At 52.9% G+C, this 23,482-nt stretch overlaps 1 protein-coding gene across 6 annotated transcripts in view; it reads right to left on the reverse strand.

Moving 5' to 3' along the window:
• The window catches only part of amot (angiomotin), a 31,454-nt gene continuing 7,972 nt past the window's right edge, over positions 1 to 23,482 (reverse strand). For 2 of the 6 annotated variants that reach the window (XM_064349634.1, XM_064349633.1), the window contains exons 4-15: positions 14,940 to 15,089; positions 12,043 to 13,048; positions 9,681 to 10,155; positions 9,056 to 9,200; positions 7,360 to 7,452; positions 6,995 to 7,140; positions 4,218 to 4,367; positions 3,107 to 3,297; positions 2,763 to 2,888; positions 2,173 to 2,405; positions 1,453 to 1,701; positions 1 to 921 (exon numbers count right to left, since the gene is read on the reverse strand). In XM_064349634.1, coding sequence (XP_064205704.1) covers positions 710 to 921; positions 1,453 to 1,701; positions 2,173 to 2,405; positions 2,763 to 2,888; positions 3,107 to 3,297; positions 4,218 to 4,367; positions 6,995 to 7,140; positions 7,360 to 7,452; positions 9,056 to 9,200; positions 9,681 to 10,155; positions 12,043 to 13,048; positions 14,940 to 15,089 — 3,176 coding nt within the window. In that variant the 3' untranslated portion in view covers positions 1 to 709. Of the gene's footprint in view, positions 922 to 1,452; positions 1,702 to 2,172; positions 2,406 to 2,762; positions 2,889 to 3,106; positions 3,298 to 4,217; positions 4,368 to 6,994; positions 7,141 to 7,359; positions 7,453 to 9,055; positions 9,201 to 9,680; positions 10,156 to 12,042; positions 13,049 to 14,263; positions 14,382 to 14,939; positions 15,090 to 16,725; positions 16,956 to 23,482 lie in introns of those variants that run through there. The other 4 variants (XM_064349639.1, XM_064349638.1, XM_064349637.1 and 1 more) reach the window with 4 other exon arrangements.

A 23,482-nucleotide genomic window follows, 5' to 3' on the forward strand; every position in this document is an offset into this window, starting at 1 on the left:
GAAATGTTCTGTTTACCCCAAAGCCCAAAAAAAAGCACTCCAGGGGAGCGTGTGCTTAACACTAATCTACAGCATGCAGGACACCCCAAACCAGTGGGGTCCCCCAAAATTACACCCCGTCCACAGTTAGAAATGATTCCCACTTTTAAATCAAAGCTTTCAGCCCAACAGTATTTTACAGTGCATCCTGCTCCTCTCTGGCAGGGCCAAGTTACAGAGCGATTCAGCTCAATCGTAGTGTACAAGGGGTTAAAAAAACACAGAGAAAGAACCTGCCTTACAGTATCATCATACAGTATTTACAGGTTTAGAATGATTTTGCGATTTACAATTACACAAACTACCCAAGTGCCACGTTTAAGATGAGTAAATATAAACTACTTATAAATAGGATACCTAAGACAGACAGAAAATAAAACTTAAACACTTGTAGTAAAAAAAATTTTTTTTAAAAAGACTTAGTGCAATAAATGAAAAAAGAAGCTAAGAGATTTGGTCCAGTGGGCAGGGAGAAGGGGCTCCAGTTCTGCACAGTCTGTTTCAGAGGGACAGCACCAGCCCTGCTCATTATGGGGAGTGTGTTTAAACGCACGCTCACTCACACAAAAATGGGGGGGGGTGGGTGGGGGGGAGGACAGATAGGAAGATCCTTCACCCACGTGGGACAGTGTCTGTGTGTTGTCTCTGAATGCACTGGTGAGGAAGGGCTCTAAATGAGGATCTCCACCATCTCACTGTCCACTTCCTGCTGCGATAGGGACTGAGACAGAGACTGGGACAGGGACTGGGACAGAGACTGAGACAGAGACTGAGACAGAGACTGCGACAGGGACTGCGTCGGCTGCGTCTGCGCAAGTGGCTGCGACTGCGGCTGCACGGGTGCCCTCCTTTCTAGGGTACTGCTGTGGAATGCAGGAACATCTGTACAGAACACACACACACACACACTCTGTAATGTCTGTACGGGACACACACACACCCTATAACGTCTGCACGGGACACACATACACACACAGAAATGTCTGTACGGGACACACACACACACACACTGTAACGTCTGTGCAACACACACACACACACACACACACACACACCCCCTGTCTAACGAGCCAGGAGATCAAAGCTGAGCACCCAGCGTGTGAGCGACTCATCACCAACCGTCCGCCATCTTGGGGCAGCTTACTGTTCTCCACACGCATGTAAACATTAGCGAGCTCAACGCCACTGGGGTTACAGAGCCAATCAGATCGCATGGGAACTTTAGTTTGGCACCGAGGAGGAGAGGGTACGTTAACAGAAATCTATAAATATATTTATATATCATTATATATCATTATTATATATAGAAAGTGAAGATTAGGAATGAGGAGTGAAGTGGATATTGAAATTGGTTGGTAAGATGGGCCCTTAAACCTGGTTGTGTGTATAAATGTGCGTTTGGGGGGGGCAAACCTGCGATGCGGTCCGGGATGTAGACCGGGCTGGGGCTGGTGAGGCGGGTCGGGACCGGGGCAGAGGGCAGGGCGGGGGTGCTGGGTTTGCTGGGCTCCTGGCCCTTATCCGTCTGGGTGCAGCTGTCCCTGCTGCCTGTTTTGGAGTGTCCTGCCGCCATGGGGGTGGAGGGCAGGACGGGCGAGGGGGACGAGGAGATGGACTCCGTACGCAGAGAGTCCATGCGGTACTCTGGGCCCAGTAGAATGCCTGGCGGAACAGGACAGAACCTTCAGAATCTCCCCAGGCAACCGGACAGAACCCAGCGGCCGGGTCTGTGGTTCCACCGACCAGAACCAGAACCGCAGAACACAGAACCCGAGAGCCGCCTGGCATTCTGCAGCACAGCGTGCGTCCTCCCATCAGAAACACCCGTCTGCGTCCGATATTTACACCCTCCCCAGCTTTCCCATCCTCAGTGTTTATTTTTTTTGCACTGGGCAGTTGTGACTGTGGAGTCGTCGTAGTACCACTGAGAGCCAGCATGTGGCGCCACTGAGCGTCAGCATGCAGTACCACCGAGGGCCAGTATGCAGTACCACGGAGGGCCAGCGTGCAGTACCACTGAGTGCCAGCATGTGGCGCCACTGAGCGTCAGCATGCAGTACCACCGAGGGCCAGTATGCAGTACCACCGAGGGCCAGCGTGCAGTACCACTGAGTGCCGGCGTGTGGAGCTTACCCAGGCTGCCCTTCCAGCTGCGGTCGTCCTTGCGCTCCTCGGTGATGGGGCTGCCGCTCAGCCCGAGCGTGTGCGAGAGCAGCCCCGAGCCGCCGGCGTTGGCGATGGACATCAGCGACTTAGACGGCCGCATGGCGGCCGGGGCGTCGGCCTTGGGCTCCTTCCGCGAGCGCTGATGCAACACTTTGATCATGGCGTCCTTCTCGATGATCTGCGCATGCAGGTTCTTGATCCTTCAGGAAGCAGACGCAGGAAGCTTAGAGCAGGCCCTCAAACTCATCAGTGCTTCCCAGGAAAGGGAGATTTTATAGGAAAGGGAGCTTTTACATGAAAGAGCCTTCACAGGAAAGGGAGCTTTTACACGAAAGAGATTTCACAGGAAAGGGAGCTTTTACAGGAAAGAGATTTCACAGGAAAGGGAGCTTTTACAGGAAAGAGATTTCACAGGAAAGGGGGCTTTTACATGAAAGAGCCTTCACAGGAAAGGGAGCTTTTACAGGAAAGAGATTTCACAGGAAAGGGGGCTTTTACAGGAAGTGGCGCTGTAACAGAAAGTGGCGCTGTAACAGGAAGTGGCGGGCGGGGCCGACCTGCTCTCCATGTCCAGGCAGCGGCGGTTGGCCATGAGGATCTCCTCCTCCTCCTTCTGGATACGCGCCTCCACCGACGTGTCATAGCTGCTGCTGGGGGAGTGGCTGCTGCCCACAGAGGTGTCCCTGACAACAAAATAGACACGAGTGTGAGAAATGCACACACACACGCGCTCACACACACACACACGCACACACGCACACACGCTCACACGCTCACACACACACACGCACACGCACACGCACACGCACACGCACACGCACACGCACACTTATACGCACGCAAGCACGAGCACACACACACACATACTCACACACACACACACACGCACTCACACACACACCTCTGCGTGGCGACGGAGGCGGCAGCGTCCAGGGCAAACTGGCGCATGACGCTCTCCTCCAGGTACTTCTGCTCCCACTTGGTCATGTCGGCCTCCAGAGCCAGGATACGCTCCTCCTTCTCCCGAAGCTGCTCCATCAGCGCTGACGTGTTGTACTCGGGAACGCTGGAGCCCTGGGCCCCGCCCTGCCGCTGGGAGAGAGGGGTGGGAGGGAGCGAGACAGACAGAGACAGTGAGATTAGGCTGTGAGCACATTCAGATTATGTTCCAGATGTAAATCAGTGTCCCGCTGGCTGATCGCAGAATGGAACTCAGCTCTATTAGCAGCGTGACACCTGTTGAAATGGTGGCTGCACAATGAGCTCTGGTGTGCGATTCTCCCCCCACCCCCACCCCCACACTGTAAGGGCACCAGCATCCCAGCATGCCCTGCTGACCGCCCCTCTCCTCCAGGCCCCTAATGGACTCCACAGCTGGGACTCCACAGCTCCCCGCCCCCCGTCCCTACATCACTGAGCACAGAACAAGGCTTACGCTGTCCCACTGACCCCCCCCCCACCACCACATCACCCTGCAAAAACCTGCCTCCATCCCTGTACTGTAAAAACATTCCTCCACAACGGGGCTGGACACAGGAAGTGCAGAATGGAATTCTACAAATATAGCATGTCTCCTGAGTTGGTGCAGTGTTGAATTCTGGGACATCCCACATACAGCAAGACTGACCGAGTTTCATGCTTTCTATTTGCAGTGACAGTGTGTGTGTGTGTGTATGTGTGTCTGTTGTGTGTGTGTATATGTATGTGTGTCTGTGTGTGTGTGTGTGTGTGTATGTATATGTGTGTGTGTGTCTGTGTCTGTGTGTGTGTGTGTATGTGTGTGTGTATGTATGTGCGTGTCAGTGTGTGTGTGTGTGTGTGAGTGTGTGTGTGTATGTATGGTGTGTGTGTGTGTGTGTGAGTGTGTGTGTGTATGTATGGTGTGTGTGTGTACTCCAGTGACTCCAGCTCTCTCTCCAGGCGTGCGTGCGTGTGTGAGTAAGAGTGTGTCGGTGTGAGTAAGTGTGTGTCAGTGTGAGTAAGTGTGTGTCAGTGTGAGTAAGCGTGTGTACCTGCTGCATGCGCAGTGACTCCAGCTCTCTCTCCAGGCGTGTACGCAGTCTGTGCTCCAGCTGTTCTCTCTTCTCACAGGCAGCCTGTAGCTGAGCAAGAGCCTGCTGCATGCGCTCCACCTTCTCCACGTACACCTGCTTCTTCTTCAGCTGCAGAGAGGAAGAGTACGGTGCTCCATCATGCGCTCTTCATCCTGCGCAACCCACCCACTGTACCCCCCACACACACAGTAACTCCCACCCCACTGTACCCCACTCTCAACCCCGCCACTTTATCACAGCTCACCCATCCCCCCGACTCTACCCCCACTCAACCCCCCCTCCACTCTATCCCCACACAACCCCCCCTCCACTCTACCCCTGCTCAACGCCCCCACTCACCACCCCACCCCCACTCTACCCCTGCTCAATCCCCCCACTCACCCAGCACTAAACCCTGCAACCCAGCTGTGAACCATGCAACCCAGCACTGAACCCTGCAACCCAGCACTAAACATTGCAGCCCAGTGTGGGATATACAAAGACACCCCATGTCCTACTTGCAACTATAATATGACGTTGTAAACTAATGGGCGTGTCGCACCTATCACATTCACAGAGCGGTGCGCGAGCTAGGTCAGTTGTCAGAAAATCATTTTGAAGTCACAGCAACCCGTTGTTCTGCAACTAACTATTATTTGAATATATTTGCAGGTAAAGCAATGTATAAAGATCACCATGATTTGTTATAACAGTAGAAATGTAGTGTGATGTGTTGTTCGTTGTTTAATCAATTGTACATGTGAATAATAGTCTATTTTGGAGATCGCCAAATGAAGCTAACCTAGCTAACCGTTAGCTAGCCAACAAGTGCATTGGGTAGGTGCTAGCTGAGGGTAGCTAAGCTATCTACCCGCTGTTTTACAATATTGTAACGTTTGTATTGTCACCTTATTTTATGTAGTGAGGAAACCCGGGTAACGGACATGGTGTATAGTATAGTTACTTAGTAAGAGTTGTTATTTTAATTAATATGGTGAGAACGGACTTTAAAATATTAATAGAGAATAGAGCTTATGCTAAGCTAAAACGCAGCTAACGTTATCTAACGTCCTGTTCGGGTAAACACAGAGTTTCCATGGCAACAGCAGGAGTGATTCGCTCACTGTAGCAGTAAGCAGTAGCGTTAACGCTAATGAAATGGTACATAACATACTACTAACCCAGCTCTCTGAACACCTCAGCCCTGCAACGCAGCAGTGAACCTCGCAAACCAGCTCAATGAACACTGCAACCCAGCTCACAGAACACTGCAACCCAGCTCAATGAACACTGCAACCCAGCTCACAGAACACTGCACCCCAGCAGTGAACCCTGCAACCCAGCCCTCTGAACACAGGTACACAGCGCAACCTACACAGCCACAGGTACACAGGTACGCAGCCCTACGTTAACCCTCCTCCCAGAACAAAAACACAGACCTTGTGCCAAGAACAGAGCAGGATTCTGAGGCTCTGTAAGAAGGATCAAGCGTAAAGCTCAGCTTTATTTTTGCTTGAAGGCCCTATCGTCCACAGATCTCTGATCCCAACTACCTGTTTGTTCAGTTTTTAAAACCTGATCTCTCTGTGTAGTGAAACAGAGAGCACATTTCTATTCAGGGTGGGGGGGTTTAGATAATGGATTCCATGAATTAGCCCTGCCGTTGTATCCTCGAGCAAGGTATTTAACCCTGAATCGCTCTGGAAAGAATCCAACTGAATAAAAAGGTATTTTAAAATGGAAGCTTCCCAAGGCTGTCTGCTGAGCCAATAAATCTGTTTGATAAATAGCAAAACCCATCTATGAGTAACTGGAAGCAAATGCACCATCACGGATGGCCCAGTTTCTACTGAAATTTGCCACTTCCTTTAGTGACTAACAGACTGATATAGAGAAAAACTACAAAACGGCATCATACCAAATCACAGGACTGCACCCCACTATTACTGAGGAAGTCTTCCTGCTTAGGGACAATACCTACTCATGAACTTATGATTCAAGAAAGGCTTTGAGTAAGGCTTTGAGTAAACCACAGGGACTCATAGGATGCATTCATTAAATTGTACATGTATGCTATGTGTGTGTGTGTGGGGGGAGGGGGGGTGTAATGGTGATGTACCTGATGAGGCAAAACACATCTTTGACTCATTTTTTTAATTTGTTGTTCAGGGAATTAATTGAAATTCATGCGATTCATTGAAAACTCTTCACAGAAAATTACATGCATTCTTCAATTCACAAAAGTAATTTCAATTCACTTCCTGAATGGACTGAAATGAAATTGACCCCAGCCTGCAGTTTTTCATTTCGCTTTGTGTCCACTGGGGGGCGCAAATATATGCATGTAAAAGGGAGGAGATGATCTGACACTAATTTGGAAACAAAGGTTTTATTTCCCGTTGGAGCTGGTGCCACTGAAGCAGTTTCACATTAAAACGTGGAGCAGATCTGCGCAGGTTTTCAGATCTGCGCAGGTTTTCGGACGGGAACGCCTCCAGGCCCTGGAATGCAGCACAGTGCCCCTTTCTTTCTTCTATTTTTAATTTTTCCACAAACCCCCGCCCTCACCCCGAGCGTGTCGAAGCGCCTGCAGCAGTGCATCGCTGCCAGTCTCTAATCAATTTATGAAGCTGGATTACCACTTCAGTCCTGGGCTCCCCTCCACCCCACACTCTGGCCACCATACCCGGAACAGTCTCCCTGAGGACGAGAGGGTAGGAGAGCTATCCGTTCTTTAACGAAAATGATGAGCTCACCTCCTCCTCCAGTTTGACCACTTTGGCCTGCGCGTTGTTCAGAGCCTGGTCCCGGATCTCGATGTGCCGCCGCTGGTCCTCGTTTGTGGAGCGGAGCGAGTTCAGCTCGATCTCCAACGTCTCCTTCTCCCGCTGCGTCTCCTTATCTGTCAGTGAAGAGGACAAGAGGCCGTCACACGCGCACCTCCTCCGTACCGCCAAGGGGAAGGCCTTCGGGCGGAGCTCCAAATCCATCTCAGCGGGACAGAAAGGCAGCGCTTCCTGACAGAGGCGTCCGGTGCTGGACCGCCCCCTCACTCTGAGCCAGAAGCTGAGAGGTGGCCGTACTCACTCTGAGCCAGAAGCTGAGAGGTGGCTGTACTCACTCTGAGCCAGAAGCTGAGAGATGGTCTTGCGGTTGTCTTCAGACCCTTCGCACTCTTTAGCGGCTAGCTGCTTGTTAGCGGTCTCCATGCGTTCTGTAACACACAACGTGACACTGAGGTTAACATCGTTCTGTTCTGACAAACTCCCTGCACAAAAACAATAACAGTGTAATAACACAGAGCTCAGCAAAGAGCCAGTTATGTGGGATGAGACGGATCAGCACAAATCACACAAGACGTCCCTCAACACAGCCCGATATTTCTTTTCCGGCTGAATTTCTTTTTTTGACGTTAGTTTTGCTGATACCGCCATCTTGCATTTAATGGCGTTTAGCTTGTGACACAGCAGACTGGAGCTCTCTGCAGAAGGCCCGCAGATTTACTCAAGGCCTGTTTCTGGCTGAAGGCGCTGTAAAGCGAGCGTGTGGACCGGAGTGGATGTGGAAGTCTGGGGAATTCCGGCTTCTCCGGCGGGTTTAATGGACCTCGCGCTCCCGCCAAAGATCCCTCCCCAGCCTCGCGCCGCGGGGGCCTGTTGCTCAGCAAATTGGAAAACAAAAATAAAACAAAAACTTTATACGAGCGCGTTTCCCAGAGAGTGCTCGGCACATTTCACTAATAAAGAGGACAAAGGGCCCCTTATGCTGCCCAGCCGCGGCGCAGAATCAGGCCAAACGCTAGAGTAATATTTATGAGAGGAACGTATGACCAGCGATCCAGCTTCACATTCTGCGCCCCCATTTCTACAGTTTCTAAAAGACAAAAGTAAAAAAAACTCTGCTGCAGTTTTACTGGATGCAGAAACATGAGAAGGGCTCCCCGTCCACACGTGGAGAAGGAAGAAGGCGCTGTGCTGCCAGGAGAAGGAACATTTCTGAAAGGGGGGATGTTTCTGTGTGTTTGGCTTTGAAGCCATGGAATCTCCCCACGGAGCCTAGCCTGGGCGTCCAGCCACAAACGCAGGGGTTTCTTCTCAGAAAAACCACAAGGCACGGACGCAGGACACAGAGGCACAGACGCAGGACCGCGAGGCACAGACACCGGACAGAGAGGCACAGACGCCGGACAGTGAGGCACAGACGCCGGACAGAGAGGCACAGACGCCGGACAGAGAGGCACAGACGCCGGACAGAGAGGTACAGATGCAGGACACACAGGCACAGACACAGGACTGCGAGGAACAGACGCAGGACACAGAAGCACAGACACCGGACAGTGAGGCACAGACACAGGACACAGAGGCACAGACGCAGGGCCGCGAGGAACAGATGCAGGACACAGAGGCACAGACGCCGGACAGTGAGGCACAGACGCAGGACTGCAAGGAACAGACGCAGGACACAGAGAAACAGATACAGGACAGAGAGGCACAGACACCGGACAGAGAGGCACAGACACTGGACAGTGAGGCACAGATGCAGGACACAGAGGCACAGACGCAGGACTGCAAGGAACAGACGCAGGACCGCGAGGCACAGACACAGGACAGAGAGGCACAGACACAGGACAAGAGGCACAGACGCAGGACTGCGAGGAACAGACGCAGGACACAGAGACACAGATACAGGACACAGAGGCACAGACACCGGACAGAGAGGCACAAACACCGGACAGTGAGGCACAGACACTGGACAGTGAGGCATGCAGGACAGGTCCCTGTTGAAGTCGTGGCCCCCCTGCCCCCCCAAGGCCGTACCTCGCAGATCTCTGTTGAAGTCGTGTAATCGGCGCACCTCCAGCTCCAGTTTGTTCCTCATGGTTTTCTCCAGCGCCTCCCTCTTACTGGAGGACTTGACCAGGTTCTCATAGGCCTCAGAGACCAGCTGGATCTCCGTCTCCAGCTGCAGGAAACAGCTTTCAGCTCACTCACAAAACACAGCTTTACACGCAGAAAACACAGCTTTACACTCACAAAACACAGCTTTACACGCAGAAAACACAGCTTTACACTCACAAAACACAGCTTTACATGCAGAAAACACAGCTTTACACTCACAAAACACAGCTTTACATACAGAAAACACAGCTTTACATACAGAAAACACAGCTTTACACTCACAAAACACAGCTATACACTCACAAAACACAGCTTTACACTCACAAAACACAGCTTTACATGCAGAAAACACAGCTTTACACTCACAAAACAATTTTACATACAGAAAACACAGCTTTACACGCAGAAAACACAGCTATACACTCACAAAACACAGCTTTACACTCAGTCAGGAAAATCTGTCCAAACCAAACCCATAGCAATTCCAAATACTAATAATAGTAATGTATATTACTATTAATAATAAAAATACATATTATCTTACCTTCTGATACTTGGCCACCTTGTCACAGCAGATCTCCATCTCCTGCTTGAGCAGGTGGTTCTCCTGGGACAGCATCTCCACCATCTGCTGGGCGCGGGCCACCATGACGTAGGGCTCCCCCTGCAGGGCGTGGGGGGGCGGGTACTGCTGCTGCTGCTGCGGGGGGGCGTGGCCGTGGCTCCTGGGGGCCGACATGTAGTGTTCCGGCTGGAAGCCGTGGCTGCGCTGGGGGTGGGGGTGCATCGGGCCCCCGCTGAACTGGTCCCCCATGTGTGAGCCGGGCCCTTGGGGGCTCCGGGGGCCCATCATGAAGGGCTCCCCCGGGTGGGACATGGGGGGGGCGTGGTGCGCCCCCATCAGGCTGCTGAGGGTGGAGGACTGGGCGCGGGACAGGGACCCCACGGACGTGACCGAGGAGGTGGGGCTGTGGTGGTGGGCGAGGCGGTGGGAGTGGCTTGAGCTCTCCTTATTGGACCTGCCGAAAAACAAACACCCAATCCTGGTGAGTCTCTGTCCCGCTCCCCACCTGTTAAAACTGCACCTCAGCTCCACCGTTAGAGTCTGCCGTCCTGTTCTCTGAGCACTAATCCAACCCTGTATATCCCGCTGCTCATAGCACCACTCTCAGCTCCAGTGCTCTGCTTTAAGAGCTAAACTAGCTCTCTATCTGCAGACTCATCTAGCGCCAGCTACAGCACTGAATGCCTTACTGTTCGTTGTGCTGGCTGCTGTCAGCGCTGAGCGCTACGGTGCAGTATCTCTACAGCTCACACCTCTGCAGCTTTCTCTGATTAAATGAACTGATGCACGTGAAAACACAGCAGTGCTCAGATGCGACTTCTGCTGCCCTCCTTAGACATGTCTGTGCCCGGCCTCCCTGCTTCTGCTGCCCTCATTAGACATGTCTGTGCCTGGCCTCCCTGCTTCTGCTGCCCTCGTTAGACATGTCTGTGCCTGGCCTCCCTGCTTCTGCTGCCCTCGTTAGACATGTCTGTGCCCGGCCTCCTGCTTCTGCTGCCCTCGTTAGACATGTCTGTGCCTGGCCTCCCTGCTTCTGCTGCCCTCGTAGACATGTCTGTGCCTGGCCTCACTGCTTCTGCTGCCCTCGTTAGACATGTCTGTGCCTGGCCTCCCTGCTTCTGCTGCCCTCGTTAGACATGTCTGTGCCTGGCCTCCCTGCTTCTGCTGCCCTCGTTAGACATGTCTGTGCCTGGCCTCCCTGCTTCTGCTGCCCTCATTAGACATGTCTGTGCCCGGCCTCCCTGCTTCTGCTGCCCTCATTAGACATGTCTGTGCCCGGCCTCCCTGCTTCTGCTGCCCTCATTAGACATGTCTGTGCCTGGCCTCCCTGCTTCTGCTGCCCTCGTTAGACATGTCTGTGCCCGGCCTCCCTGCTTCTGCTGCCCTCATTAGACATGTCTGTGCCTGGCCTCACTGCCAGTAACTGCCCAAATCTGCCGTATGAGCCAACAGGAGAGTGTCCTGTGACACACTTTCAAACTGCACTGCGTTAAGGCTTATTCTGACACAGCAGGGGAAACAGGGTGACCATAGCTATAAGTTATGTGCCCAATGTCAAAAATGCTAAAGTACAGGGATGACAGTGGGGCAGACCGCTTCAGCGCTGGCCTTTTCTGAAACACTTTTTGTCAGTAAGCTGAGCGCACGCCACCGGAGAGAGAAACCCTTTGTGTTGGGCGACTCGACTGAACGCGAGTCATGTAGCGACTTGCTGAGGGCGGGTGACACAGATGTAAATATGTTTCACATTCTTCTGTGTCTGACATAGACCAGCTCCCAGTTCAACTGCCTGTGGGACAAACAGGCAGAACAAGCCTCTCTCATTGGGCTCCTTCCAAAAATGTGTTTATGTCGCCTGGCAAGACGTTTCATACATTAAATCACTGAGTCTTTCAAAATGAATCCCGGTCACCATGAACCTGTTTTGAAAGGGCGGTATTAAAAAGGGATCTCTGTATATGCAACTAACTATGCTTTAGAAGCCATGTGTAATCATTTCTGTTTATTATTTATGTGTTTTACGTATGGCATTATTAGTGGTATACACTCTCAGGGATCCATTATATCTAATAAACTAACCTTGACCCCTAATACCTAATCAACCATTTTATCCACCAGCAAATTTGAGGCCAATTGTCTTGTAGGCATGTGACTGAAATAGTGTCAGAGTCAGACGACATTACATTCACCAAGCGGACTCTCTAATCCAGAGTTACTCTCAGGAGAGTGAAACGCTGCACCCACAGCTGGTGTGTGACAGTGTGTAGAGCAGAGCCCAGAGCAGCGGGGCTCGGATCACAGTCAGCAGGTATAGGGGTGGGTATGCGGGGGGGGCCCTCACCTGAAGGAGCCGTACTCCGGGGGGGGCTGGTAGCGCACGTGGGGCAGGTCTCCGCGGCTGTGCTGGCTGTGCTGGCTGTGCTGGCTGTGCTGGCTGTGCTGGCTGTGCTGGCTGTGCTGGCTGGGCTGGCTGGCGCGGGGGTCGGGGGGGTAGTAATGTCCCAGCTCCTGCTGGTGCTGCTGAAGCGGCTGCTGTTTGGGTGGGGGGCGGAAGGGGTAGTCGGGCGGGGGGCCGCGGTGCTGCGCGGGTTTGTAGTAGTCCCCCGGGGGGGGCAGCTGGGGGGACAGCGGGGCGCTGGTGACGGGGGCGTGCGCCTTGACGCCGCTGGTGGCGAGCGAGAGCTGCATGAGCCGCTCGCTGAGAGAGCGCACGTGGCCCTGCTTCAGGTCCTTCAGCCCGTCGTCCTGGTGCACCTTCCCCCCGCTCACCCGCTGCACCGCCGCGCGCCCCTCCGTCCGCACCTTCGGGTTACTCACCCCCGTCACGTAGAAGGCCGCGCCCACTGAGGGGGGCAGCTGGGGCGGCCCCCGAAAGTACTGCGACTGCACCTTCGCCTCCTCGTACGTGGGCAGGTCCTCGGGACCCTGGCCACCGCCCCCTCCCCCACCCCCAGGTCCTGCCCCGCCCCCGCCGCTCCCGGCCCCGCCTCCTCCGCGGGAGCTCAGCTGTTTCTCCAGGCCCCCGTCGGACTGCAGCTCCTGGCCCTGCGGCTCCTGCCGGGCGATGTGCGGGACCATGGGGTGGTCCTCTCCTGGGCCGCCGGGCCCTGGGTACCCCCCCGCCCCGCCCTGCGGCTGCTGCTGCTGCTGCTGCTGTTGAGGCTGCTGGGACATGTAGTTCCTGCTATCGCCATAGCGCATCTGCTCCTGCAGGAGGCGCTGTAACACGGTGTTGCTGCTGCTGCTGCTGCTGCTGGACGTTTCCTCAGCCGTGGGCCTCATGTCCCCCTCCCCCCGCAGGCCACGCACCTCATGAAAGGAGGAACTGCGTCCGCGCTCAATGCTCCCTGTACAGGAACCGACAGAACCATCAGCCCGCGAACACACACCCGCTTAAACTCAACACCTCAGAACACCTCCATCCCCCTGAACACACACCCGCTTAAACTCAACACCTCAGAACACCTCCATCCCCCTGAACACACACCCGCTTAAACTCAACACCTCAGAACACCTCCATCCCCCTGAACACAAACTTAAACACAGCATCACTGACATCACACAGAGCGGGGAAACAGAGTGCACCCCACGGACAGAAGGCACCCTTATCCTCTGAGTGCCTGTGAGAATGAAGTCCCCAAACATGGACCATCATTTTTAAAAACTACATTTTCAGCACAATGACTGCTGGGCGTCACGGAGACCAATGAGGCCTTCTTATTTACGGCGGTGCTCGCGCACGGGGCCTTTAAAGCCAAACTCGGTGTTGTTTTCGATTTATGGAAAAAATGTGACAACTGACACCGAATGTCCGTGCAGTGTTTCCAAAAGCCTGCAGAGCCGTGTATAATCTTTCCAAAAAGTGACGGTCACCCACGGCAACCGATTATGCAGAACTAAAGCCCAGCGTCATGGTGCCAGAGACCACCCAGGAGTGCCCCCCTGTCCGGGGCACACAGAGCTCCAGCATACGAGCGCCCTTTCCCCAGAGACAACAGCTTTCCCACATTTACTGTCCTTAAAGATCGAACATTTAACTTCCATTTCATTCATCTTCCCAAACCAAAGCAGCACATAAGCCCAGCACATCTGCTACACATACAATGCCCATTTCCACAAATGTCATTATTATGGTATTAAAGAAAAATGTGTTAGCAATCAAGGTCAAACACCCAAAGTCATTAGGAAGAAACCACTCCAGGTAAAAGCTAAAATGTAATCAAATGAATCTGTTTAAAAACAGACCACAAGTGCTGTCCTGGTGAGCTACACACTGGCTCTTAAAGTCCCAGTGCACGAACGTACGGAGGGAAGCTAAATGGATCCAGTCGAGGCGATGGACAGTAAGCTCTTGGCTGTAGTAATGCAGAGCAGATCCACTTCACAAATCGTTTCCTTCAGTAAAATCCTGCAGTGTTACAGAAGTTTGCAGAGGCTGTTTACAGGGCAGCTAACGGCCACGTGAAGCGCTTCTCCTGAGCGGTTTCCACTAACGACTCTGGGTGTAAAGGAGCAGTCTAGAGTTAATGCAGCATCTACGGTAATGAAGGTGGAATTATTACATCTATTGCTTTCTGATAATCTTCTCATTCTCAAGGAGGATGAAGCTTTTTTCCGAAACATCTGCGGCAAATAAAAGCGTTTTAGGACACAGGTCGGGTCTGGGACATCAGCACAGGGCTTTCCAGGGAGAAGAGGGAGAGAGGGAACGTCATGATGGTACAAATACTCTCCCACAAAACTCCCACTTTTACTTCCTGTCATGCTCCCCCAAAACCCTCTCTGCCCCCCCTCCCCAGTTCAGACTCAAAGGCAAAGACAATGGGGGGTGGTGGGAAAGGGACAAACACAAACACAGGGGAAATGGAAGGTAAAGGTGATGGAATGGCAGGTAGAGTTGTGTCCAGGTTAAAGCCACAGTTTGCTCTGCTCAAACACTGCGGGCAGAGAGAAGCTCTTTAACACCACTGTGGCACAATGCCATGCTGTTAATGAGGGATAGGGGCGGCAACCACGCACCCCGTCCCATATCCTGCTGTCCCCCCCCAGCCCGCCCCCGTCCCATATCCTGCTGTCCCCCCCCAGCCCACCCCCGTCCCATATCCTGCTGTCCCATCCCAGCCCACCCGTCCCGTATCTTGGTGTCCCTTCCTGCTGCTGCGTACCCCTCCCCCGCCGTCCCTCCCCCTCCCCCTCCCCTACCCCTACCCCCGCCCGTTCCCTCCCTGCCCCCCCTACCTGTCCCGCTGTGCTGGTCCGGGTCGTGTGTCACTGCCCCGTCCTCATGGTGCGGTCCGGTCCGATCCGGGGTATCCCAGCGCTCCAGGAGCTCCTCCAACCGCTCCAAAATGTAGAGGCGTTCGGCCACGTCCCACACACCCAGCCCGTCTGCAACAGGAAGGCACGCTCAGGGCCAGAACAATGAGGGTGGGGCGCAGAGGCCGCGGGGGCAGGGGGGGCTTTGGGTATGAGAAATGGGGGGGGGGCTTTCTGCATACCATTTCCTGGTTCTAGCTGCCCACTCCCCTACACTTGGGCCCCTCTGCTCGGGTCACACACAGGCTGGGGGGGGGGGGTGCTCAGGATGTCCAGTGTCACACACACCTACCCCCCCCCACCATGCCCCCCTTAGCTTTTAAACAAGAATATAAACTTCTTGCTGATTGGGGAATTCATGAGAGCGCTACAGACAGAACCCCAGGGGTTTACACTGGTCACAACCCCCACAGACAGACAGATCCTCGTTCCAGACAGACAGACAGATCCTTGTTCCACAGCAGGAGCCAATTCCACCACTCACATCCACGGACCTACTGCAGGATCCATATGAGAGGTGCAGAAGTACCCCAAAGTCCTCCCAGCCTCACCCCAAAGTCCGCCTGCCCTCACCCAAAAGTCCCCCTGCCCTCACCCAAAAATCCTCAGGCCCTCACCCCAAAGTCCGCCCTGCCCTCACCCCAAAGTCCGCCCTGCCCTCACCCCAAAGTCCGCCCTGCCCTCACCCCAAAGTCCGCCTGCCCTCACCCCAAAGTCCGCCTGCCCTCACCCCAAAGTCCTCCTGCCCTCACCCCAAAGTCCGCCTGCCCTCACCCCAAAGTCCTCCTGCCCTCACCTCAAAGTCCGCCCTGCCCTCACCCCAAAGTCCCCCTGCCCTCACCCCAAAGTCCGCCTGCCCTCACCCCAAAGTCCTCCCAGCCTCACCCCAAAGTCAATCCGGCTGAATAAAGCTACACTCACACACGCACGCGCGCACACACACACACGCACACACACACACACACACACACACACACACACACACTAGCACCTGAAGGCCAAGAGAATGACTATCGGTTTCACAACAACTTTCCAGCCCCGGACTCCCCCCCCCCCCCACCCAAAAAAAAAGACTTCCAGATGTGGTCTCCTCTTTCCAGTGAGCTGACAGTTACACTGTAAAGTTCTCTGACTGTTTCAGATAAACAGTTTATTCCGCAGCGAGGGCTCACTGAAACGAATTCACGGAATCCGACATTCCAGCGAGTCCATATCAGCCGGCCCAGATAGGCTTCTCAATGAGGATTCTAAAAGGGGCTGACCTTCATGTTTTCAGCAGCTATGTCAACGACACAATGCGCTGACAGCAACAACCCCCCTCCCCAAAACAGAAAAATGCCAGGATAAGCAGATTTCACAAAAACAAGGAAATGTACAAGGCTCTTCCTCAACAACCTGTAGCTGACAAAGCCTGTATATTTTTAAAACTTATGTACAAGATTACAAGGTTATTTTGTTTTTTTTTGTTTTTTAAAAACATCAAGCTTTTGCCTTTCCTGCAATACATACAGCCAATTTACACCTTCAAAAAGAACATGAAAATCATTCAAAGATAATATTCCCTTTCAGTTGCTAACATTAGCTAAGAAACAACAGGCACTAAGGCACTCAGGGCTACCTTACAACAGGAAAGCCTGATTTCCACCTTACATTTATTAACTGAATAAGACCTGATAAGCTTTAGTCTCTCTTTAATCTGAACTCGTACCTACAGGAGAGGTGCAGGGCCTTCATCCCAAGCCCAAACACCGCGCAGGATCGGGGGTTTTATCGGTTCTTTCCCAGCGCACGGGCGCTCGCGCTCTTCCCACGCTCGGCGTCTGGCTGCGAGGACGAGCCGCAACGACACTCCCGAATGCCTGCGCGAGCGCTGCAGGTGGAGATGTGGGACAGGTGGATCTGGAGCGAGGCCAGCTGCCCTACACACCCTCATACCTGCGCGCTGACGGCCTCACCGGAGCTCCTGCCAGCCCTGTTCACCCGCTAATGCTCGCTCGCGCAGGAAAAGGGCGGGCCCAGCCGTACACCTGGCACAAAGACGGGAGACACCTGGAATGTGCAGGCGAGATGACGAGGCCGAGCGCACCTGGCGACCTGTCCCCGTCCACCTGGGGCGACGGCGGCGGGAGGACCAGGTCACGGCGGGGAGCGGCCGCGGGCCACAAACAGTCTTTATCTCCGCAGAGCGTGAGCTCAACTGAAAAACTCATTTACGGGACATTAAAACAACAAAAAGACGACGGAATGGATTTACACACTCCTCACTGTTTACACGTTCATGTTCTGTAATGTCGTGCGGTGTTGACAAGGAAAAGCTTTGCCTGGAGGTTATAGTACAAGCCAGAGCTAAAGTGTGACACTGTGCATTTGTGTGGGTGCGTCATGGGCATGCGGTGTTAGTGTGTTGTTTGTGTGTGAGAAAGTTTTGTGGAGTTTCACCAAACCCTGGACAGATAATGAAGACTATATGAAGAAAAAAAATCATTTCTGAATATTCAATCAGTCCCTATCTGACTAGCTTCACTTGATCCATTTAAATAAAGAGCTCATATGTAAATTTCTCAATGTCATGCCCTGCTGGCCTCGGCGCAGATGCAGCAGTCCAGATGTTTCTGGAAGACGCTGCTGAAGCCGTGTTTCTGCGCTCCTGCACGCGGTGGCATCACACAGGCGGCGGTGTTAGCGGCCTTCCTGCTGGAAAGGAAGCCTCGGCAGCGCGACGAGGCAGACGAGCATGGGGCAGACGAGCTGTGGGGCAGACGAGCGTGGGGCAGACGAGCATGGGGCAGACACGCTGTGGGGCAGACGAGCATGGGGCAGGGGCAGACGAGCGTGGGGCAGACGAGCTGTGGGGCAGACGAGCATGGGGCAGACGAGCTGTGGGGCAGACGAGCGTGGGGCAGACGAGCTGTGGGGCAGACGAGCTGTGGGGCAGACGAGCATGGGGCAGACGAGCATGGGGCAGACGCGCATGGGGCAGACACGCGGGACGGGACCGGAGGTCATGCCCTCTTGTGTAAATATTTGCTTTCGGTGCGCCTGCTCCTCAGCGGCGGCTGGCAGTCTGTTTATCCCGCTAAAACCTCAGGAATGCGCCGGATCGCAAGCACAGAGCCGGGAAAGACCCTGAACAACATCACCTGACAACCAGGTCAACGCATGACCCGAGTCTCAGACACGCTGCAGAGTACGCTGTGAGCTCAGAGATACTCCAGAGCACAGAGTGAGCTCAGAGATACTCCAGAGTACAGAGTGAGCTCAGAGATACTCCAGAGTACGCTGTGAGCTCAGAGATACTCCAGAGTACGCTGTGAGCTCAGAGATACTCCAGAGCACAGAGTGAGCTCAGAGATACTCCAGAGCACAGAGTGAGCTCAGAGATACTCCAGAGCACAGAGTGAGCTCAGAGATACTCCAGAGCACAGAGTGAGCTCAGAGATACTCCAGAGCACAGAGTGAGCTCAGAGATACTCCAGAGTACGCTGTGAGCTCAGAGATACTCCAGAGCACAGAGTGAGCTCAGAGATACTCCAGAGCACAGAGTGAGCTCAGAGATACTCCAGAGTACGCTGTGAGCTCAGAGATACTCCAGAGTACGCTGTGAGCTCAGAGATACTCCAGAGTACGCTGTGAGCTCAGAGATACTCCAGAGCACAGAGTGAGCTCAGAGATACTCCAGAGCACAGAGTGAGCTCAGAGATACTCCAGAGCACAGAGTGAGCTCAGAGATACTCCAGAGTACAGAGTGAGCTCAGAGATACTCCAGAGTACAGTGAGGAGTGAGCTCAGAGATACTCCAGAGTACGCTGTGAGCTCAGAGATACTCCAGAGCACAGAGTGAGCTCAGAGATACTCCAGAGTACAGAGTGAGCTCAGAGATACTCCAGAGTACGCTGTGAGCTCAGAGATACTCCAGAGTACAGTGTGAGCTCAGAGATACTCCAGAGTACAGAGTGAGCTCAGAGATACTCCAGAGTACAGTGTGAGCTCAGAGATACTCCAGAGTACAGTGTGGGCTCAGAGATACTCCAGAGTACAGTGTGGGCTCAGAGATACTCCAGAGTACAGAGTGGACTCAGAGATACTCCAGAGTACAGAGTGAGCTCAGAGATACTCCAGAGTACACTGTGAGCTCAGAGATACTCCAGAGCACAGAGTGAGCTCAGAGATACTCCAGAGCACAGAGTGGACTCAGAGATACTCCAGAGTACAGTGTGAGCTCAGAGATACTCCAGAGTACAGTGTGGGCTCAGAGAAACTCCAGAGTACAGTGTGGGCTCAGAGATACTCCAGAGTACAGTGTGGGCTCAGAGATACTCCAGAGTACAGTGTGGGCTCAGAGATACTCCAGAGTACAGTGTGGGCTCAGAGATACTCCAGAGTACAGTGTGGGCTCAGAGATACTCCAGAGTACAGTGTGAGCTCAGAGATACTCCAGAGTACGGAGTGGGGGGACTATGTATATAAATAGCTTTAATTCCTATGAAGATCACCCGATATGGATGTTGATCACCCAAATGCCCTCAAATTAAAGCTGGGAGTCTGCACTTTCACCTCATATCCGTTGTTTTGTTTTAAGTCAAATCTGCTGGAGTGAAGAGCCAAAACAACCAAAACTGAGTGACATGTCAGGGCACATTTTTCACTCGCTGTAAATACAGAAGGAACTTGTGGAGAGTGTGAAACGCCTTCAGTTTCTCTGCTCAGAGCTGCCTGGTTTTCACACTCTGGCCTGGGCTGCAGGGTTTCTAGCTCTGCACCTCCCTCTCCTGCTTACAGTAAAGAAACTCTACACTGTGCCGGGAGCGACCAGCACCGGGCCGAGAGCGGAGGAACAGGGGAGCGGGACACGGGGCGAGGGGAGCGGGACGCGGGGCGAGGGGAGCAGGACGCGGGGCGAGCGGGGCGAGGGGTGAAGGGAGCGGGGTGAGGGGCGAGGGGTTCAGGGTGCGGGGCCCGGATTCCGGGGACATGCAGGATCGGTCGCCCCAACACGGCAACCTCCTGACACACAAACCCAGAGCCAGAGTGAGCTGACCTTAAATAACCCCCCCCCCCCCCCCCCCCACCATCCAGCCCATCTTTCACAGGCTCTGTTTACGTAAGAAGGGAACATTCACAGAAGCCTTCCAGCTGTTTAATGAAGTCCAGAGAGCTCTTTCACATAAAGCTTTTACTTGAACTTAATGTAGGACATGATAACACTGATGATATTGTTTTCAAAGAGGAAAAGGCCAAGAGGGGAAAGCCTACAAAAGCACAGCAGAAAGAGAGAGAGAGAGAGTGAGGGGAGAGAGAGAGAGTGAGAGGGAGCGAGCGAGGGGAGAGAGTGAGAGAGCAAGCGAGGGGAGAGAGAGAGTGAGCAAGGGGAGAGAGAGAGGAGAGAGAGAGAGGGGGGGAGAGAGAGATTAGGCTCAGGGAAAACTGAGAAACACATGGCAGGAACCAAAGCAGGAAATGCAACATTCCAATCTGGAGCCTCGCTGCTCACACTGCTGAGAGTAACCCTCCATTTCCCAGAGTGCTTTACACCCAGAGTAACCCTCCATTTCCCAGAGTCCATTACACCCAGACCTGCAAAATTCTTACACAGTGGTACACAACCGGTAACAGAATCCAGCTAATTAACTCCAACACATCTGCGCTCTCTACATCCATTTCTCCTTTCTCCACCCTAACCCCCTACCCCTCTCCACTTCCCTCTATCCTCTGATTAATGACTCATTCAGAGGCATAGTATTACACCATCTATCTGAAGGACCAGAGTTCACAGAGAGAGGCCAGGGTCTTCTCCGGAGATGAACCCCTCTGAAGGTCTACGGACCCGGTGCCTGAATACTGAACGCTGTTGGGATAAGATGGCCAGCTGAGAGAGCTCTGTTTGTGCTCACACTTTGGCAGTAAACCTGAATCGTTCCGGACTGTCACACCGTCTTCCTGTAACCACTACATGTCACCACGATGTGGATAAAAAAACCTGTATGACCCTTAAAAAAATAACCTGATTTATGTAGGATTTAAAGAAATAAATCCAGTATGTTTACCATTTCACAGACAAGTCATCTTCATTTTAATCTTTAAAATACAGATAAATACAGGCCACATTTTCTCCACAATATAGCTGTGTCTGAAACTTCCCAGCCCTGGAAAGAGGAGGGAATTCTCAGGGGTTTTTTTTGTTTAAAAACAGAAATGAGAAAGGAAACGGCAAAGCTGCTCTGCATTGTGGGTACCTGTGTAAACACCGCACTGAGCCCTGACACAAAAGCCCGCCACTGCTCTTATGGTCTCTCTCTTACAGTCTCTCTCTTACGGTCTCTCTCTTACGGTCTCCCTCTGACAGTCTCTCTTACAGTCTCCCTCTGACAGTCTCTCTTACAGTCTCTCTCTTACAGTCGCTCTCTTACGGTCTCTCGTACAGTCTCCCTCTGACAGTCTCTCTTACAGTCTTTCTCTTACAGTCTCCCTCTGACAGTCTCTCTTAGTCTTTCTCTTACAGTCTCCCTCTGACAGTCTCACTCTTACAGTCTCACTCTTACAGTCTCACTCTTACAGTCTCACTCTTACAGTCGCTCTCTTACAGTCGCTCTCTTACAGTCGCTCTCTTACAGTCTCTCACTCTTACAGTCTGCTCTTACAGTCTCTCTTACAGTCGCTCTCTTATGGTCTCTCGCTCTTACAGTCTCTCTCTTACAGTCTTCTTACGTCTCTCTTACAGTCTCTCACTTCTCTCACTTACAGTCTCTCACTCTTACAGTCTCCTTACTTCTACAGTCTCTCTCTCTCTCTTACAGTCTCTCTCTTACAGTCTCCTCTACAGTCTCTCTTACAGTCTCCCTCTGACAGTCTCTCTACGTCTTCTAGTTCTCTCTTACAGTCTCTCTCTGACAGTCTCTTTTACAGTCTCCCTCTGACAGTCTCTCTTACAGTCTCCCTCTGACAGTCTCTCTTACAGTCTCTCTCTTACAGTCTCTCTTACAGTCTCCCTCTGACAGTCTCTCTTAGTCTTTCTCTTACAGTCTCTCTTACAGTCTCACTCTTACAGTCTCTCTTACGTTTCTACAGTCTCTTACAGTCTCTGTCTTTCTACAGTCTCTCTTAGTCTCCTCGTCTCTTACAGTCCCTCTCTGCGTAGTCTCCCTCTGACAGTCTCTCTTACGGTCTCTTGCCCTCAGTGTCTCACTCTTACAGTCTGTGTTACAGTCCCTCTCTTAAGGTCTCTCTCTTCCAGTCTCTCTCTCAATCACAACCTTTATAATGCACATTCTACAGCTCCTTGATACAGGCCCAACCATTCGGAAAAGCATGCTCACCCCCACCCCCCCCCCATTCCGGCTTAATGGAAAGCATGTGCTGCTTGGATGAGATCGCTCTTCCTCTCCTCCGCTCAACTTTGGGTTGATTTATTTCTTTTCGAGGCAGAAAGAAAGCAATCCCCCCTTTTGTATTTATAAAAGCACCAAACACCTCTCTGGGCCTTATGGGTTCAGATTTATGATGCAGTGAAATCAACACATCGATTCAACACCAGCTGGAGAACTGCTTTCAGCGGCCAACCTAAAGGACAACAAAGCCCCTTTTCTGAACACCCTCCACTACCATCCACACCCCCACTTGTTTGCAAACTTAATTCATAAAATTTGTTTAGAGAAATACAACTAATTTACTTCTTTTAATCTGTTGTATAACTATTTGCTTCTAAAACAGACGGGAGTTTTCAGGGAAGAGAGAAACGGTGAGTGCACACAAAACAAGCCCCCGAGGCAGAAACGGCTTATTTTTCCACTCGTGTGAAAAACGCTGAACTGATTCAGGAAAACAAGACCGTTCCAGTGCCCACTACCTGCAGCACCCCCTACCTGCAGCACCGCCCTAACTGAAGTGCCCCCTACCTGCAGCACCTGGTTACCCACAACGCGGCAGCCGGTGTGATGTGGCGTCTGTGGGAGGCCATGTGGTGAAAAGGGCCCTTTGTGAGGGAGGAGATGGGCAGGGGGAAGGCTGGGGCAGCCCGGAGCCCTGATACCGAGACAGAGTAATGACACACTAATGACACAGTAATGACACACGCCCCTGGAGGCTCTGCTGGCAGTCTGGCCCAGCCGGTGAGATCCGGTCCTGCCTGCCTGCCCTGCAGCCCTGCCGCTGTCTGCCGAGCTCTGAGCTCACCCAGCGCGTCCAGCAACACGAGCCGGCCACCGGCGTTCAGTTTCCTCACCTCCCGAAAACAAACCCACCAAATGTGCATCGAGTCCTCGGGCAATTCCCTCTTCTCCCCCTGCACACGCTCCAGTGTGACAGTGCTCTATGGGGGGGGGGGGGGGGCAGTGGAACAGAAGACCTTTGTGCGTTAATCCTTTGAATCCTTTGGTTCTTTTGGAATGTGGAATGTTTTTCTTTTTCAAAATTCTAAGTCAGTGTTCTAGAACTCCACAGAACTCTACTGCTTTCAGTCACCAGCAGTG

The sequence above is a fragment of the Anguilla rostrata genome, chromosome 9, assembly GCF_018555375.3.
Source record: "Anguilla rostrata isolate EN2019 chromosome 9, ASM1855537v3, whole genome shotgun sequence".
Taxonomy (NCBI): domain Eukaryota; kingdom Metazoa; phylum Chordata; class Actinopteri; order Anguilliformes; family Anguillidae; genus Anguilla; species Anguilla rostrata.